The sequence below is a fragment of the Leuresthes tenuis genome, unplaced genomic scaffold (assembly GCF_036924035.1).
Source record: "Leuresthes tenuis unplaced genomic scaffold, fLeuTen1.0.hap1 SCAF_18, whole genome shotgun sequence".
Taxonomy (NCBI): domain Eukaryota; kingdom Metazoa; phylum Chordata; class Actinopteri; order Atheriniformes; family Atherinopsidae; genus Leuresthes; species Leuresthes tenuis.
In genome coordinates this window covers 8,104,949-8,122,197 of record NW_027325372.1, presented here as the reverse complement: position 1 = coordinate 8,122,197, position 17,249 = coordinate 8,104,949, and the positions used below count along the sequence as shown (strand labels likewise).

Below are 17,249 nucleotides of genomic sequence, written 5' to 3'. Positions count from 1 at the left end.
TGGTTCCAACCCTAACCAATGTATGCCCTGACTGAATGTATGCCGGTCATGATCCTATGTCACACAAAGACCCATGGTTGAACAACGGGTGCCAAAACCGCTCCAGCCCCCCCAACACCACCACCACCCCTTTGATGCTTGAGTCTCTCAGAGCTCTGTTTCTCCTTTTGGTTCTTAGTTGACGGTGGTGCTGTGAAATCCTTTTGATAGTTAACAAAACTGGTTACAGCAGCTCTGCTGCCATGGCATGACACACCAAAACAGTCTAGTTAGAAAAATAATGTGAATTCACACTTGACTCACATAAAAGAATATCTGTTTTGAGACAACTTTTATCACTGAGGCACTGCAAAGTATAAACAATTCTTCAGTTTGTAATATGTATTTTTATTTTTGACACCCTATTTAATTTTTTTCTTAAAAACCATGTGATAAACACTTTAAATCATCTCACCAGCCACCACCCCAACTATTCTAAATTAGCCAGCCACCTTATGTTCACACTGTGATATCAGAACTGTAACTTTTAATTTATTCAGTATGAAGTCAACTAAAAGGACTGAACATGTGATTCAGTGTCCAGCATTTATACAGCATTTCATTTTAAGGGTTTGAATACACATTATTATACAATATGAGTCAATCTGACACAATAGGATATGATACTTTATGATACCTTACAAAGGAATTCATTTTGCACCCTTCATTCACGAAAACTGAGGTTTCATTAAATCTCGAAAGATTACATAAACGTGAATTTGTGACTTAGAGTCCTTTGTTAAATGAGCTAATTTCTTTAGTTGGTACAAAGTTAGCATATTTTTAGGGTTCTGCAGTCAGGGATCCTCTCATGCTTACAAAACTGTCAGAACAAATTGATGGAAAAACATCAATATGAAAATCTGTTTCAAGTCAATGAAGATATACAGGACACAAGTTCTCTGACAACCTCCTTCTTATATTCTCTTTTGGTTTCTGGAACGTATTGTCAAACCAGTTTTCCTTAAAGGGAAGCCACATATCAGACACATACCAACACATAGACATACGCGTTTGCACACGCACGCACATACCAAAAATACAGTGTTAATTCCTGTACAAAAACCCTCCAGCAACAAGGAAGTGTTGAAAAGAACAACAGGATTACATAAAGCTAAAGTGGGAATGTTGCATCTTCACTAAATTTGCTGCCGTATTTGTTATCTGCAAAGGTGAAATCGGGGCTGAGGTTGATTCACCCATGAACTTATTGGCAGCTCAGAGTCAGTGAGGTGATTTAAAGCCATTTCTGTGTGAATATTTTTCATGTAAGCGCAAGGGGCCCTGACCAAACAGTATGTGGCGTTTTGGATGTGAAACCCAGCTCACTGAGTACGTGTACAGTGAGCAGAGTTGTTCCTTAAACTGGCCTACGACCTGTTGTGAGGAGACACATTTATACACTTTAATTCAATCACTGCATCATTTCATTTTATAACAGCAGTAAAAACTGTACTTGCATATTTCAAATGTGTTATTCTAAACTTCTTTTACACCATATTTTCAGAAAAAAATACAGGACACAGGAGATTTAGGAGAGAATAGAATAGATGACCAGTAATAAAAACAAAGGAAGGCATGAAGTTTTTGGCCAAATGCAGGGCATAGCATTTATACAAAGCTGCAAACAGAAGCCTCTGACCTCGAAAGATTACTGTTTGTTAGTCAAGAGTTAATGATAAACATGTTCCCTGTGAGAACATGTAGATTCTGATTAGTTTTTCTAATGTCATAATGACCAGAAAGCCTTACGAATCTGTAGCAATGTCTTTACTCCCAATATTTGAGCTCTTTCGGGGCTCTACACGGTCTTTTTCCAGTATGACACTTTCATGACTGATATAGTAAAAGGAAAGTCACCAGTTATGCTACAGTAGATGTTTTAAAACAAGTAGTCTCAGTATAAAATATATTCAAGGCATAGCTGCGCACAGCTAGCTGACAAATGAACTAAATACTACAAAATTAGGAAAAACACTTAATGTACAGCTACTCAAACACCAAAACAGCAGTATTTACTTTATTCCTTACTTTTATCGAAATAATGGTAAATACAAACTTTGTGTATATATGAACTGAATACTGTGACAAATACAGCAGACCCAACAGGGGATCCTGCTAAAAGGTCTGTTTGGTAAAACAATCAATTCAAATCAGCAAACTGCATTCACGCCAGATCAAAGTGAAGACACTCAGGTGATCAGAGGGAGGGAGGTGAGAGGGAGGGGGAGGGATGACTGGGAGGGAGAGAGTTTGAGTATAAAAGGCTGCCGCTCCTCAGCTGAACTCAGACACTCAACAAACACTGAAGTCTCTTTTCAACAAAGTGTATTTCCTGTCGACCTGCTGAAAAATAGCAACATGCTCCATCGGTGAGTGAATCCTCTCATAATTACTCTGATAAACCTCCTGTATTATTTCACTAAGTCTTTAATCTGATTTTATATCAGCTTTCAGTCGTTATGGCAGAAGAAAAAAGAACTAAATTCATTGTACGTCACAGCAGCACGTCCAGGACTGCTGCTAAACCCAGAACTCAACATTACATTTAACACTTTACTGTCACACTTCTGGAGACTTTCTCTGCTCACTCAGTCTTCATAAAATCTCCCTAAAGTGGTGAAGTTCTGATTACAATTCTCTTGTGATGACACCTGATGAGTTCCAGTTGTTGGTTTTTAAATATTCCTTTGTATAATGACTTTCCCAATTCAGTCTTTCTAAAACAATGTATTTCTTACTGCAGCATTTGGACTTCGCACAATATGAAGATAATTTCAATGTCACACGACATTCCTTCAACACTGATGAGAAAAGAGCTTTAACTATTAGTTCGTCTGTTTGACTCCTCTTTTGATGTGTGTTATGTTTAGTTAAAGTTCAGCACATTTGTCAGTTTTCAGGTTTAAACTGTTGCCTGCTCTGCATAAAAGCTGCAGAAAAACTTTAGTGTTTCCTAACTAAAGCAACGTTTTTCTCACTAAACACTTCACAATGAACTTTAAAGCACTTCCTTCTCTTTGAAAAGCTGAGCTGGTTTTCTCTTGCAGCTCGTTTCTCTCCATACATTGGAAAAGAAGAGATGCTTTGTTGTTTTTTTCCCCTCTAGAGGGAAAATACAAAGACGCGCAGTCATTTAACCCTTCAGGTTGAACAATGGTTTCACCCAGCTACCACTGAACACACCTGAGATTTATCCACTGAATTTTTTCTCTGGTTGTTGATTGATTTCTGTTGTTTGCTTTCCCCTAACTGTGTTAATTCTTCAGAATAATGCGTTGCTGAGGAGAAAAGGAAGTCTGAAATCACTGCTGAAGTTTATCTTTGGTTTAATCTCTTTGAACAATTTCTAAATAAAGAAATTTTAAAACGTATTTCACAAAACCATGTCTGTGGCTTAATGCTCAGATTTTTACAATAAATTTATGACAAGATTTTTTTATATTGTCAAACTGTCAGATGGAAGTCAAGACGTTGACAGAATGGAAACATATCTGTCTTTTTCAACTTGACTGCAAAGGAAAACAAGATTCAAACAAGCTGCAGTAAAATCAGTCTGATCACTTTGCATTGAGGACGTCCTAATGTGTGTGTGTCTGTGTTTCTATTTGTTTGTTTCTAGGTGTGTTGTGTTGCTTCTCTTTGCCTTTGCAGCAGTTTCTCTCTCTGCTCCTGTCCAAAGTAAGCAATGACATCATCTGAAACACTTAATGTTGCTCCTTTATGAGTATTGATTATTCACCAATCTCTGTGGAGTGTCATTATGACTGCAAAGGTTGGGAAATATCAGATCAAAATAGAAATACGTTACATATATTTGATTTACCAGATTCTCATTTCGATATGTAAAGACTATAGCAGTGGAATAAGTTATTATCAGATTATGTGTAACTTTGACTATTTTAATTTTAAAAAATGACAATTATTCTTATGTACTAAAGAGGTTTTTATGAATTTTTTGCCACTTAACAACAGTTGTTCATTATAGATTGTTACAACAGAAATGTTTGTACATGGATGCAAATTAGGGATGCTGTATATTCTATATTTTATATAAACATGTCGAATCTTTTGTAATAAAAATAGAATATGCATATGGTTATACGTGTTCAGATCTACTGATCAAAATTCTATCCACTTTATGTTTTTTATTTTCTGTATTTTTCTTTTTTGTCTTACAGAGGAAAAATCAGATGATGGTAAATATCACTTTCTATTCACGCATCTCACTGCAATTAAACATCGTAGCCAATGGTCTAACTTGAAAACAGCAGGAGCCAATCAGAATGAAGAACTGCACTGACGACTTACTCGTATATGTAGCTAGCACCCCCTACAGGCTGTAGTGGTCACTACAGGCACAATTCTGAATGTTTCATGACCTCATGTGTTTTCTTAAGTGACTTGTGGCAAAATTCTACATTTGTAGCAAAATAAGTGTAATATTGGTGTTTGTTTCTTATGTCGCAGAGAGAAGTGCAGCACTGCTGAAACACCTGAACGGTAACACACACATGTTCTCACACAAACTCACACTGAAAGCTCAGGGGTGTTTTTGTTGTTGTTGACTCTATTGTTTCTCTCTCTGTTGTTTTAGGAGGATCTACAGCTGTACCTGTGACAGCAGCACCAGGTAACATACACACAGCATAACCACTGGACACACCTTAAACATACTGTACACATGCTGCATCAACAAAGAATGCACAATACTTCCATTAGAGTTTATTCAACATTTTCCTGTCTGCTAACCAGTGTACCTGCCCATTTGTTACAACCTGCGTACTTTTTTCTGCTCACTGTTTGAACACTGATGACAAAATGTTAACTGGATCCTTTTTTTAATCTGTCTCTGTGTTTATCTGTTCCCTCAGACTCAGATGAGGCCACTGAAGCACCAGGTCAGTGTGTGTCTCCAGTACAATCATCTCTTTTTTATTCAGTAAATGCTTAAAGGAAATTATATTTGATTTTAGATTCCATCATTATGTCTCTAAATCTTTGTTTTTTAGATTGTACATTTGTATGTTTCAATTCCAAATATGCAATTTCTACCTTATTTATTAATTAATTTGGTCTTTTAGCCAATTCAGATGACAGCGATGGAAGTGAGTCCAAGGCAGACAACGCTGAAGGTAAGATGAAGGTTTGAATGTCATTGGTGTTTTATCTATGGTTTAGCGAGTGCTTTCATTAACAGTACTACTGCACATTTCCATCAGTTCCCACAGATGACGACGCTGACTCACTTGAGGGAACTGAAGGTAATCTTTTTGTTAATTTACCTGCCTGTGTGTCCACCTGTGTGTTCACCTGCCTGCTCATCTGTCATTGTGTTTACCTGCATGTGTGTTTCAGTTCCAATTGAATCAGATGAGGCAACAGATTCACCAGGTCAGTGTGAGCCAAAGGTTTCTTTCAGCTCATAGATAAACTGAACTTAGGTTACTTCAAACTCTGAATGAAGTTGATTCTCCGATTAAAGCCTCTGAGTCTGTATCTGTATTATACATTTGCAACACGTGTCAAGGTTGTAGGACCATGCCTGAGAGGACTTAAGGATGCCACTGTAGCCAGAAGTTCTTTAACACAGTAATACTACTACACTTATTAGTAGTATTCTACCCCAGTACAACTGCGTAATACTCGTATTGCTGCCATCAAAATGCTGTTACTGTATGTGCACATCTGGCATAAATGGACACATCATAAAACAATATTAATTTGATTTCACAGATGAAAGCAACGAGTCTGCTGAGCCAACCGAAGGTGATTTTTCTCAGTGTGTTTTCCTGCCTTTGTGTTTGTTTACCTGTGAGTTTAACAATGTGTTTGCCTGTTGATTTATTTACCTGTATGTGTGATTCAGGTATTCCAGAATCAGACGAGACCGTTGAGGAGGAAGGTCAGTCTCAGATTGAAGTTCAGCTATGTATCTTTATTTTCCTTTACGTTTTGTTTAATTTGGTACTAATTACCATCATCCTTTTGGTCTGGACTCTGAGGGTAAATTAAAGGTCTCATATGTTTGATGGATCACTAAACGGTTCAAATTGGTCCTGACAAAACAAAATATAATATTTAATATTATATATTCACAAAAAAATCCCTACAAATGTATTTGACAAACAGAGTGAGCCAAACAGGTTTTAGGAGTGTTTTATCAGTAAATTCTGACTGACCCCTTCTTACCTACATCACTGATCACGACATTCATACATTGGAGAGGACTCCACCTTTGCCTAATTCAGCTCACTGGATATAATCAAGAAGGTGCTCACCTGCCTGTATGGGGTCTCACAGTTGGTGGTGTATGAAAAACCCAAATGAGAGGCGTCAAGGTTGTAGGACCATGCCCGAGAGGACTTAAGGATGCCACTGTAGCCAGAAGTTCTTTAACACAGTAATACTACGACACTTATTAGTAGTATTCTACCCCAGTACAACTGCAAAATACTCGAATTTCAGCTTTGGTATTGTAGCTAATGCTGCCATCAAAATGCTGCTACTGTATCTGCACATCTGGCATAAATGGACACATCATAAAACAATATTAATTTGATTTCACAGATGAAAGCAACGAGTCTGCTGAGCCAACCGAAGGTGATTTTTCTCAGTGTGTTTTCCTGCCTTTGTGTTTGTTTACCTGTGAGTTTAACAATGTGTTTGCCTGCTCACCTGTTGATTTATTTACCTGTATGTGTGATTCAGGTGTTCCAGAATCAGATGAGACCGTTGAGGAGGAAGGTCAGTCTCAGATTGAAGTTCAGCTATGTATCTTTATTTTCCTTTACGTTTTGTTTAATTTGGTACTAATTACCATCATCCTTTTGGTCTTTCAACTGATTCAGATGACAGCGATGGGAAAACTTCTATGATCGACGACTCTGAGGGTAAGTTAAAGGTTTCACTATTGTCTATTTTTGGTATTTTGGTACTGTATTACTCCAAGTCCAGACATGGCCCCAGAACAAAAGCTCACCACAATGAGATAACAATTATGGATAGTTGTTTACTTGTTTTATTGTACATTTTCATAAAGAAAAGAAAAAGCCCAATACTAACCAGTTTTTTTATAAACCTCTTACACTATTGCTGACACTACTGTAACTAGTCCAACTATCTCAGTACTATGTGGCTAATATTGCCATCGAGATAACTACTAACATTATGTTATTGTTAAAATTAACTTTTTTATTTGAATCTCAGACGACGATGAAGATTCTACTGAAGCACCTGAAGGTAACCTGTTTGTGTTTGTTCACCTGTGAGCTAAGCTGCGTATTTGCCTGTCTGCCCACTTGGTTACATTGTGTTTATCTGTACATGTGTTTCAGATAAGACTAAATCAGATGCAAAAGCTGAACAACCAGCTCAGTGTGAGTTCAACTAAACTGGTTTTGTTGTTTTCAGTTTGTGTGTAAACTGGCTTACATTTCCCTTTAACTCTGAATGAATATCAAATTTAGTGCATTTTAATAGTTTGATTAGAAATTACTAATGTTTTTTTTCTTCTGTTAGCTACTTCTGATGAGAGCAGTCCAAGAAGTTTGAAGACGGAGAAGCCTGAGGGTGAGATTAAGATTTAACTGGCTTTTGTTCTGACATTGATGCATTCCTGAACAGGTTTACTTTGCTCTGAGACACAAAACAACCACTAAGGTTCAAGACATTTAAAAAATTAGGAAGAAAAAAAAATTTCTGAATCACATAATAATTTCTTGATACTAAAATCTGGTTGGCTCATTTCTAAGACCAAAGACGTTCAATTAGCTCAAGCATTGCTCTGATTTTTAAGTATACTTTTAATAACACCACTGTAACTAATACTGCAGCTTCAGCTCCAATGCAGCCAATGTAACATCAAAATAACTACAACTACCATCATTAAACAGCAATAGTAACATGTTTATTTGATTCCACAGAAGAGGACGACATTTCTGAAGAAGCTGAAGGTAAACTGATTTTGTGTACTTCTGTCAATCTATTTACCTTGTTCAGACCATGGTGTTTCTTTTCTGTGATGAAAAAAGTCCACAGCCCAGTAAAGCCAGAATACCTCATTAGTTAGACCTTCCTAAAAGGAGTTGTAGTGACTTTCTGCAAATAAACTACAATATTAACTGCGCTAAACAAGATAAATCGTGCTGCATTCAAACAAGTTTTTTAATCATGTTCCAACTGAAGCAGTCCAACTACAGTCAGTTTAAATGGTTTTTGTTTTGCTCTGAACGTTTGATAAAATGTTTATGCTTGGAATGTTTTCCTCTTCATCTGTAAGTTGTATCAGCTGTAAGACCTGTCAGACTGCCCAACCTCATAGTGTGATTTAGAGTAAGACTGGTTGGGAGCTTGAGTCAACGCTATTAATCCCATTAAACTGCTGACTGTATGTTGTGTCTGTACAGAGGAGAGTGAGGACACCGTCACTGCTGAGTCCGCCACTGGTAAAAGCATTCACTTCCTTCTTGTGCTTGTGCTATCACAACTTTACACACATGTTGCAAGTATTTGTGTATTCACACATGAAATTGCTTGTTTTTAAGAAGTATATAGAAAATAATATTAGCTGAATACTTGATTTGCAAACATTTTTTTTGCGATCTTTAAGTCTACTGAAACTATCTATGCTGGAATTTCTTTTCTTTCTTACTGCCTTTCTGTATCGGTTAGAATGTGTGATTGTAGACGGTTTCATGTAACATGAAAGCCTCACTTCCTTACACAACTCATTTGTTTCCACAGATGCTGCTGCACCTTCTGGTAATTTGTCTTTTTTTTCTGTCAGCCTCTGGTTTCCTTCTTCTCCCACATGTCTTTAACCTGTTTGATGCTAATCACATTTTTTAAACAGTCAGACTGAGACAAAAAGAAATCTGAGAACTGTAGGAGGAATGAGGAAGTTAAATTCCTAAAACATAGAAGGGAAAATGTTAGAAGACAGTTTTATGCTCCTCTGAGTCAGCAGTGTAGCAAAAGATCCATTTGTGTGCTTTATCTAGTTTGTTAGTGGCATTTTTAAATAATCTAAGATAAATCTATCAGACTGAATTTGAATATAATGTTTCTGAAATGAGGAACAGACATGAGGTGTTTAAAAAGATGATTAAATCTGAGAAAGGGAGTGTCTTCAAGCACAGACAGACTTTGCATTTACTGCACTAACTTCCTGATACTTTTTTAAGGCTTTCATTTCCTTTAACTCTGTAACCTCTTACTCAGTGTTAGTATCAGGATCTACAGGTATAACCACTGTAAGACTGTTGGAATTAGAGCGCACAAATGCTGATTTTTATTAAATCAAAATGTAGCCTGCCTCCATGTTTGTTATTTAAGTTTGAAAAAAGTCATGTAAGTAAAACACAACATACATTAGGGTCCATTTTTCTGCATGTTTCACAAGCTTCCTGTGATGATGTTATAAAACTGTATTCTATTGGCCTGATGTTTTGTAGATGCAGCCAGTGAGGAAGATGATGGTGACTCTGGTAAATACACTAAACATTAATCCTGTTCTGACAATGACGAAACACAGCAGTGCTGACGTTGGTTCACAGGAACACTGTTAGGTTAAACCCCCTGAAGGATTAGTTAAAAGACTTAGAAAATTATTTGCTTATTAGTAGTGAATTATCAAGTCATCAGCGGAAATAATGGACCAAAAGAAACATTGACAGAGCACATATTACTGCAGCCTGTGCAGTGAGTCTGCCAACACAACTTCCATTACACAGAAAGTATTTAATTTCTCATCTGTTTAAGCTCCCACACAGTCAGCCAATGATAGGGTCAGTGTGTGTAGCTTTGTCATATAATCACACAGTGCACATTGAAAATGTGTGTGTTGAGTGGCCTACAGTCATCAATCAGCTGGTCATCCAAACTACCTCACACTTGCTTACCAAAGCTAGACTTAGCTGAGGTAACCCTGTTAACCTCAATCATCCCTTCATCTTGGCTCTTGGATAGACATACTCCAGTCAATTCAGTGATACATGAAAAAGTTCTCATTATCTATGGGGGTTATTTTTATTACTCAGTTCAAATAACAAGCAACTTACCTGAAATAACTTGACTCAGCTTTGTTGTGCGAAAGCTGATTCAGCTGAAAATTGGCTCTCCCCTCCTGCTTCTTCCTGTGTCTGTGCGGACATCTCTCTTCCATTCCTCTGTTACATATTACACAGCAGCCCATTTTAACTCACTTCACCTTTGACCTTCTTCATAGAATATTCAAATTAGCTGCTCCGAATTAAACCATTTCTTTCTTTCTTTCTTCTCTATGAGTTTAAGATCAGTGTTCTGGTGAGTCGTTTGACATGAGCTTTGACATTTTTCATGAAGACTGTTCATCTCTGTGTTGAAATGGACTTCAGCTGTTCACTTACTTTCATTCTGCTTGAATCCTTCTGTTATTTTTAAACCTTCAGCTTTTTCTGATGATACTTCTGCATTTTTTTCCAGCAGCTTCAAATCGTTCCCCTATTGTCTTTTCACCTTTAAATTATTTCGACCAAGACTTCAGCAACTGGCTTTCTGCAAAAGTTTCACTATTTTCATTGCATCTTCAGGTGCCTTCATTCAGCTCATCAGCATTCTCACCGCTGTTTTACAGGAACAGCTTTTTCTAGTTTATTTAGCACTTTATCATACACACAAATGCTTTTTAGCAAAAAACTAAACGTTAAAGGACACGACCGTTAGATGAAGCTATAAATGTAGAAGATTACATATAAAAAATGATTAAAGCAATTTGCAGATAACTGTAAATGCTAATAGTAGTAAAAGCAGGAATATAAAATGAATTATTGAGCAAGACATGGTTTCCATCATACTGTGGAGATAATAACTGACCTTATTTGTCCGATTTTTTTATCAGTAAAATACTAGATTTGTTTACATTTATATTAATGCATGGCAAGGAAAATTACTTAATATGATTTAAAGAGTACAGTGAAAGTCATTCAAAGCCCGTAAAGAAAATACAAAATTTAAAACTGTAATTTAAAACAACATTATATCACCGTGACAACAGAAGCTCTTAAGATACTTCTTCGTCAAACTCGATGACAAGACTAGAATCCCTGCTTTAACAGTTGCAGCCATCTTTGCAAAGGATCTTTATCGTGTTCTGTCTCGTAAACCTTAACGTAATGAATTACTGACACTTAACATTTCTCTTAACATGTTTCTTGAGAACCCCAATTTAAAACTCGACACTGTGCTTCCTTGGACACCTAGTGTTACACTTATAAAGCATGATCGAGATCGGATGAGGAACAGATACACACAGGCATACAGAGACTTTCTCATTATTAAGTGTGAGTCTATGGAAGAATGCCAAATAACTCCATTTAATGTAACCCTGAACTATTAAAAAATGATAAAGAGTTTGATTTGATTCAAACATACATTTTTTTCCTGATAGGAGATTTCTCTCCAACAGTTCTCACAACGGTTTTCTTTCAATCTTTTATATACTCTCACTCTGTGTTCTGTTCTAAACAAATTGTCGTGGTTATATAGGGTTAATACTGACTTGTATTTTGTTATAATGTTACATAGAATCATAGTGCTTTAAAATAATGTTTTTTGTTTCAGCTACCTCACAGTCAGAGAAGACAACCGAAGCACAAGGTCAGTGTGTGTGTGTGTGTGTGTGTGTGTGTGTGTGTCATTTATTTCTGGTTTTACCATCTCTGAAATGAGGAAAAGACAAAGACAAGTCCGTAAAAGCTGATAAAATCAGAGCTGAGGAGTGACATCAAGCTAAGACAGATTGTTTCATCCTGATAGGACGACATCCGTCACATTACTTTTTGTTTTTTGTCTTTAACTTCCTTTGACTTTGTGATATGTTCCTCCTGTTTTATTATCATACCATGGTAATGAACTTAATTACAGTTTTAAGGTTCTCTTAAGTAATGTAAGGGGCCAAGAGAAACTTCAGGTTGACTTAAAGACCCTCATCCATGTTGGTTATGTATGTCCTGTAGGATTCTCTTTGAGTTTTGAGCACTGCTTTTGTGATTAATTTATACACAAAAAGATGTGTATTTCAAGGTCAGTCTCCACTGTCAACCATATTACTGCTTCTTAACTTTAGTGCTCTTAAACTGTGTTCTGTTTTCCTCTTGCAGAAGATGATGATGATGATGGTGATGATGATGATGATGATGATGAGACGGACAGTGGTAAATACACTAAATATCCATTCTGTTTAGACAACGAGGAGAGCAGAAGCAAAACACCAGTACAGAGATATGGTTACAGAGAGATAAAGATTTTCAAAAACCTTTGTTTTGTTGAAAATAATACTGAATAATAATAATAATACTGAACAATTGATTGTACTTATCTGAAATGGTAAACCAAAGGAACTGCTCAAAAACTATAAACAGGACATAAGAATCCCGCTGCTGTTACTGATATAGTACATGCAGTGCTTCTGTTACTGCTACACTGATTGTGATGAATGCCTGTAATTCAGCTAACACAACTACTGCAAACCACAGAAAGAGCCAGGAAGTTAAACATTTCATGTTTTATGTTTCAGCTACCTCACAGTCAGAGAAGACAACCGAAGCACAAGGTCAGTGTGTGTGTGTGTGTCATTTATTTCTGGCTTTCCCATCTCTGAAATGAGGAAAAGACAAAGACAAGTTCGTAAAAGCTGATAAAATCAGAGCTGAGGAGTGACATCAAGCTAAGACAGATTGTTTCATCCTGATAGGACGACATCCGTCACATTACTTTTTGTTTTTTGTCTTTAACTTCCTTTAACTTTGTGATATGTCCCTCCTGTTGACTGTCAACTACATTACTGTTTCTTAACTTTAGTGCTCTTAAACTGTGTTCTGTTTTCTTCTTGCAGAAGATGATGATGATGATGATGACGATGATGATGAGTCCGACATTGGTAAATACACTAAATATCCATTCTGTTTAGACAGCGAGGAGGGCCTATAGTACAGTGATATCACTAAAGGGAGCACGTGATTTATAAAAACATTTGTTTAAAAAAATCTAAATGTGTACTTATCTAACAAAAGTAATTGAAAGAACTCATACAACACTGCTTTTAGTACAACAATCAAAGATTGACAAAAGTTTAATGAAAAGAGGACAAAATGCAGCTCTTCAAACTGTAAACTACAACTAGGAACACATCCTATCAACTAATATGTATTCAGAGAGTGAGGAAAATTTATTTTGGACCATTAAAGCATTGGACCATTAAAGCATTCTCATAACCAGATTCTTAAGGTTGTCACATGGAGCAATTTACAGTAAGCTGGTGAGCCCTGTCAAAGTTGACTGGCGCAGCATGTTGCCTTTTTAAGGATACCATTTGTGATACTGTGTAAAAATTATGTCCATTACAGCCTAGATGCATTTCAGCAATGGTAGTGATCAATATTGCGCCAAGAACTTCTTCACTAAGTCAAGCAAAATTACAGTTCATCATTCATTTAAGACAAAAAATATCTTAAAAAGTCAATTAAAGAGCAAAGCCATCGTATGCTGTGATCAGGAGAATGAGTTCAGGAGAAGAAGACTAAGAATTTCTGCTCCTCCAGAGCAGAAGTTGAATAGTTACAGCATCAACACAGCCTGAGATCAGAGCTTCTTACAGTAAACATGTTTACATGGGAATACAAAAAGAAAGGTACAGTGTTAGTTCGACCAAAACTGGATTTTTAAGCCACAACCATTTAAAGCAGATGTAAATCAAATCTCTCCTGTATGTATACACTCAAATAAAGTCAAATGGACCTAGGTGCTCTGTACGTGCTCCACAGATCCATCTTTTTGCAGAAACAGCCAATCATCATTCAATTTTCAGCAAGGACGATGAGCTTGAACACACATTTTAGGACTTAAAGAGGCCAAATCTGCAGACACGGTCTCCAAAATCTGGCAATTGCTCAGCACATGTTAGAAAAGAGAAGCTGGTTGGGAGAATAAAAATTTTAAAAAAGTATTTTACTGTACAATTCCAAATGTTTAATCTGATAGTACTGAGATCATCACACTAAAATGTGGAAAAAAAGTGTGAAAAAGTTGGCACAAAGAAAAATCAAAGGAATAGACATGTCAAAACTTTGACTGGTAAATGATTTGAATTAATGACATCATGCTAATGTTTACCACAGACTGAGAAGACATTATTGATTACTGAGCTAAATCTTTAATCCACAGATCCAAAGAGCACTTTGAGTGTTAAAAGTGATGACTTGATTGAGGAAGATAAGTCCGCTGATGAAACTACAGTTGGAGAGAAAGATGAAGATGAAGAGGATTCAAATGATGATGAAGTTAAAGAGGAGGGAGATGAGGCAGGGAGTGAGGAAGTTGCAGAGGAGGAGTCATCGAAGGAAGAAGGAGACGAAATAAGTGACAAACAGGAGTCAGAGGAAGCAGAAGCAGAGAAAGCTGATAGTAAGAAGAAGAAGCAAAAGGATAAGGAGGAGAAGAAGGAGAAGAAGGAGAAAGACACAGAGGAAGAGGAGGAAGAGGAGGAAGAGGAGGAGGGGGAAGACGAAGAGGTAAAGATCGAGGAGCAGGAGGCCACTGACGAGGATGACAGTTTGCTTGAGGTAAAAGAGGGCGGTGATTCTGAGATGAGTGAGGGTGATGCTGGTGACGAGGCAGACTCCAAGGTCACTGAGGAAGAGGAAGAGGAAGAGGAAGATGAAGATGAAGTGGAGGAGGAAGATGAGATCGAGGATGACTCCATGAAGGCAGAAACTGAGGAACCGGAGGAGGAGAGTGCAGAAGTATCCGAGGCCCCTGAAGGTAAATGCTACAGCCAGTACACTGATTTAGTTCTGCATTATCACTCCAGATGGTGTGAAGAATATACAAATGGATGACTATGACAAATGAAGAATTCATTATCTGAAATTATTAAACGGTCAGGATGGAGAATCTTAAAATCCAATCAGTGAATATTAAAAAAAAAAATTGTTACGATTAAGAAGCTAAAGGCCAAGTTGGAAAATGTAGAAATGAAGAATTAAATGCCAATGTAAAGACATTAAAGTCAAAATAAAGAACATTGAATTGGGAGTCGAGATAGCAAAAAGCAAAGAATTTTTCACAGAATCACAGCTTTCTTTTTGTATGTGTAAGACCTGAATCATTCGCAAGTCAAGAGAGAAAATTAAGGCAAAATAAAGTCTAGAAGTTAAGATTATTGGTTCAGATTCAAGATAGAGACCTTTAAGAGTAACACACTTTAAAAAAGACACTACCGCTATGATCAGCTATACTTAAGAGCTGTGTCCTGTTGCAGCAACAGCAGTTGACGAGCCTGACCAGCCTGACTCCACTCCCGCCGCCTCAAATGGTAAAATCTCCTTCCCAGTGTGACATCCCTCTGTCTCACAGCCAGACACATCACATTTATACTTTTGACTCCATTTCAGAATTTGTTGTGTGAATAAGCTTATAACAATTAAACAATTAAAATCGGGTCTATTTTCATTGTCTCTTTTCTTCTTATAGACAAGAGTTAGAAGCTCTGCCTCTGAGCTGTGGAAGTCTTCACCAACGTCAGGTATCAACACATACTGACTAAATTTGAGCTTTGATTCAGGTGGTTTCTAGAGTCACTTTCAGTGTAAAAGATGTTTAGAAATAAACAGCAGCCCTTTGCAAACTGTTTTCATATTAAATCTCATGTTGTTTTTTTAAAGAAAGGAAATATAACACAAACTGGCTAAAATATCAGTTAACATAAGTTATAGATCATTTCCGCTGTCCAAAATGAACTGATCACCAAAAGTTGCGCAATCAGGAAGTGTCAGAGATACTGTGCCACAATATATCAACTCATCTGTGTTTTTATGCTGTTTCCCAACAGAACCAAGCCCACGGCCTCCACAGTGGAATACTGTTGCCATGACAACAACAAGCTAAACTGCATCTAAACTTCAGCCTTCAGTTCCCTGCTTGCTTTCATCCCCCAGCCTCCTCCCGATTTGTGTCTCTTTCTCCTTCAGGCTGTTTTAGTTTTTCTTTCTCAAAGAGATATAAAAGACGTGTCTTCATCCACTCTGCCGGCTGCGTCTTTCAGACGTTTCCTTTAACTTCCTTTCTGCCTGTCTGTCTGTCTGCAGAAACATTAAACCAGCTGCTGATCTCAGATCTGCTCTGTGTCTGATTCCACACATTAACGTGTACATACAGTCCATCGTTTACTTTACAGACATTAATGAATATTTTTAAATGGAGATAAGGGGTGAACAGAGCTAATGATTGTACACAAAGAGCGGCAAATAAAGTTTGAATTGTCTGAAACACACCGAGTCTTTATTTCAGTGTTGAGCATGATTCAATGAGATGATTGTAAAGTCTTGTCAGATATTCATCTGGAATTATAAACTGAATTCAAATATTTGGCTCTAACCATGAACTGATTTCATCTATCTTTATGTACTTCTGGACAGTGCAATTCATTTTTAGATAAGGAGTTGCTTAAAAGCTTAAATGTCTTCCTGATGTTTTGGATTAAATCTTTCAGACAGATTGGATGTTTGACTTGTCTACACTGCAGAATATTTAAAATATGACTGGAGGCCTCGTGTCAATTGTGGCATGAATACAGTGGAACAAGTCAACATAAAATTGAGAAAATAAATGTATCAAAAGTAGATATGATCTATTCATAAGAAGCTATCAGGACATTTTAAGTTTCTTTTAATGTTTGTGTCTCATATGAAGCCAGTTGACAGTATACAGTTTGTTTTTTAGTGTCCTCAGTTGGAATAATAGTTCTTTGCTATTTCATTAGCAAACATCAAGATCCTCTTACTATTACCTAAAGGTCAGCTATAAGCATCTATTTGTGCTGCTTTATTCCACCTTTGTGCACTAATTGTACATAAAATGTTGACATTAAATCTTACATTCAAGGGTTATTTGAGAAGAAAACTAAAAAAGAATGTGTCAGTAAAACATAATATGATTTGATTCTAAACTTCTTTCTCAAAAAGATGACTTGTAAATTCTGACTGGCTTTTATTTATTTACTTTAGTAAAACAAGGATCATTGTGACTGTAAGGTTCAATAAAACGATAAAACAGATGTTAGTGCAAATGGTCTCATCGCAAAAATAAAACTGAATTAAAACTCAGAAAATGAAAAAACTTTATGAAGCTTTTACACCATTATTGCAAAAATCTACTTTTAGTTTTGACAATTT

The 17,249-nt window shown here is 36.7% G+C and overlaps 1 protein-coding gene across 2 annotated transcripts; it reads left to right on the top strand.

The window, feature by feature from the left end:
• The first annotated feature begins 2,333 nt into the window (after positions 1–2,333).
• Positions 2,334–16,344, top strand: LOC140274658 (uncharacterized). 2 transcript variants are annotated; one of them, XM_072370025.1, is made up of 29 exons: positions 2,334–2,411; positions 3,662–3,720; positions 4,221–4,238; positions 4,510–4,542; positions 4,637–4,672; positions 4,914–4,940; positions 5,124–5,174; positions 5,262–5,303; positions 5,398–5,433; positions 5,776–5,808; positions 5,909–5,944; positions 6,610–6,642; positions 6,751–6,786; positions 6,891–6,932; positions 7,249–7,281; positions 7,377–7,418; positions 7,561–7,611; positions 7,965–7,994; positions 8,448–8,486; positions 8,785–8,802; positions 9,495–9,527; positions 11,641–11,676; positions 12,180–12,233; positions 12,596–12,631; positions 12,914–12,958; positions 14,242–14,838; positions 15,338–15,391; positions 15,550–15,601; positions 15,908–16,344. In XM_072370025.1, the coding sequence occupies exons 1-28, from the start codon at positions 2,401–2,403 to the stop codon at positions 15,558–15,560; spliced, it is 1,572 nt and encodes a 523-aa protein (XP_072226126.1). In that variant the 5' UTR covers positions 2,334–2,400; the 3' UTR covers positions 15,561–15,601; positions 15,908–16,344. The 2 variants fall into 2 exon arrangements, with proteins under 2 accessions (XP_072226126.1, XP_072226125.1); XM_072370024.1 differs by having other exon boundaries at positions 12,596–12,637; positions 12,917–12,958.
• The last annotated feature ends 905 nt before the right edge of the window (positions 16,345–17,249 follow it).

Bases quoted from the DNA above. Each gene is read 5' to 3' on its own strand.
- LOC140274658 (XM_072370024.1), top strand. The intron at 6,643-6,750 runs GTGATTTTTCTC...TGTGTGATTCAG, and splicing joins GTCTGCTGAGCCAACCGAAG to GTGTTCCAGAATCAGATGAG. The intron at 9,528-11,640 runs GTAAATACACTA...TTTTTGTTTCAG, and splicing joins GGAAGATGATGGTGACTCTG to CTACCTCACAGTCAGAGAAG.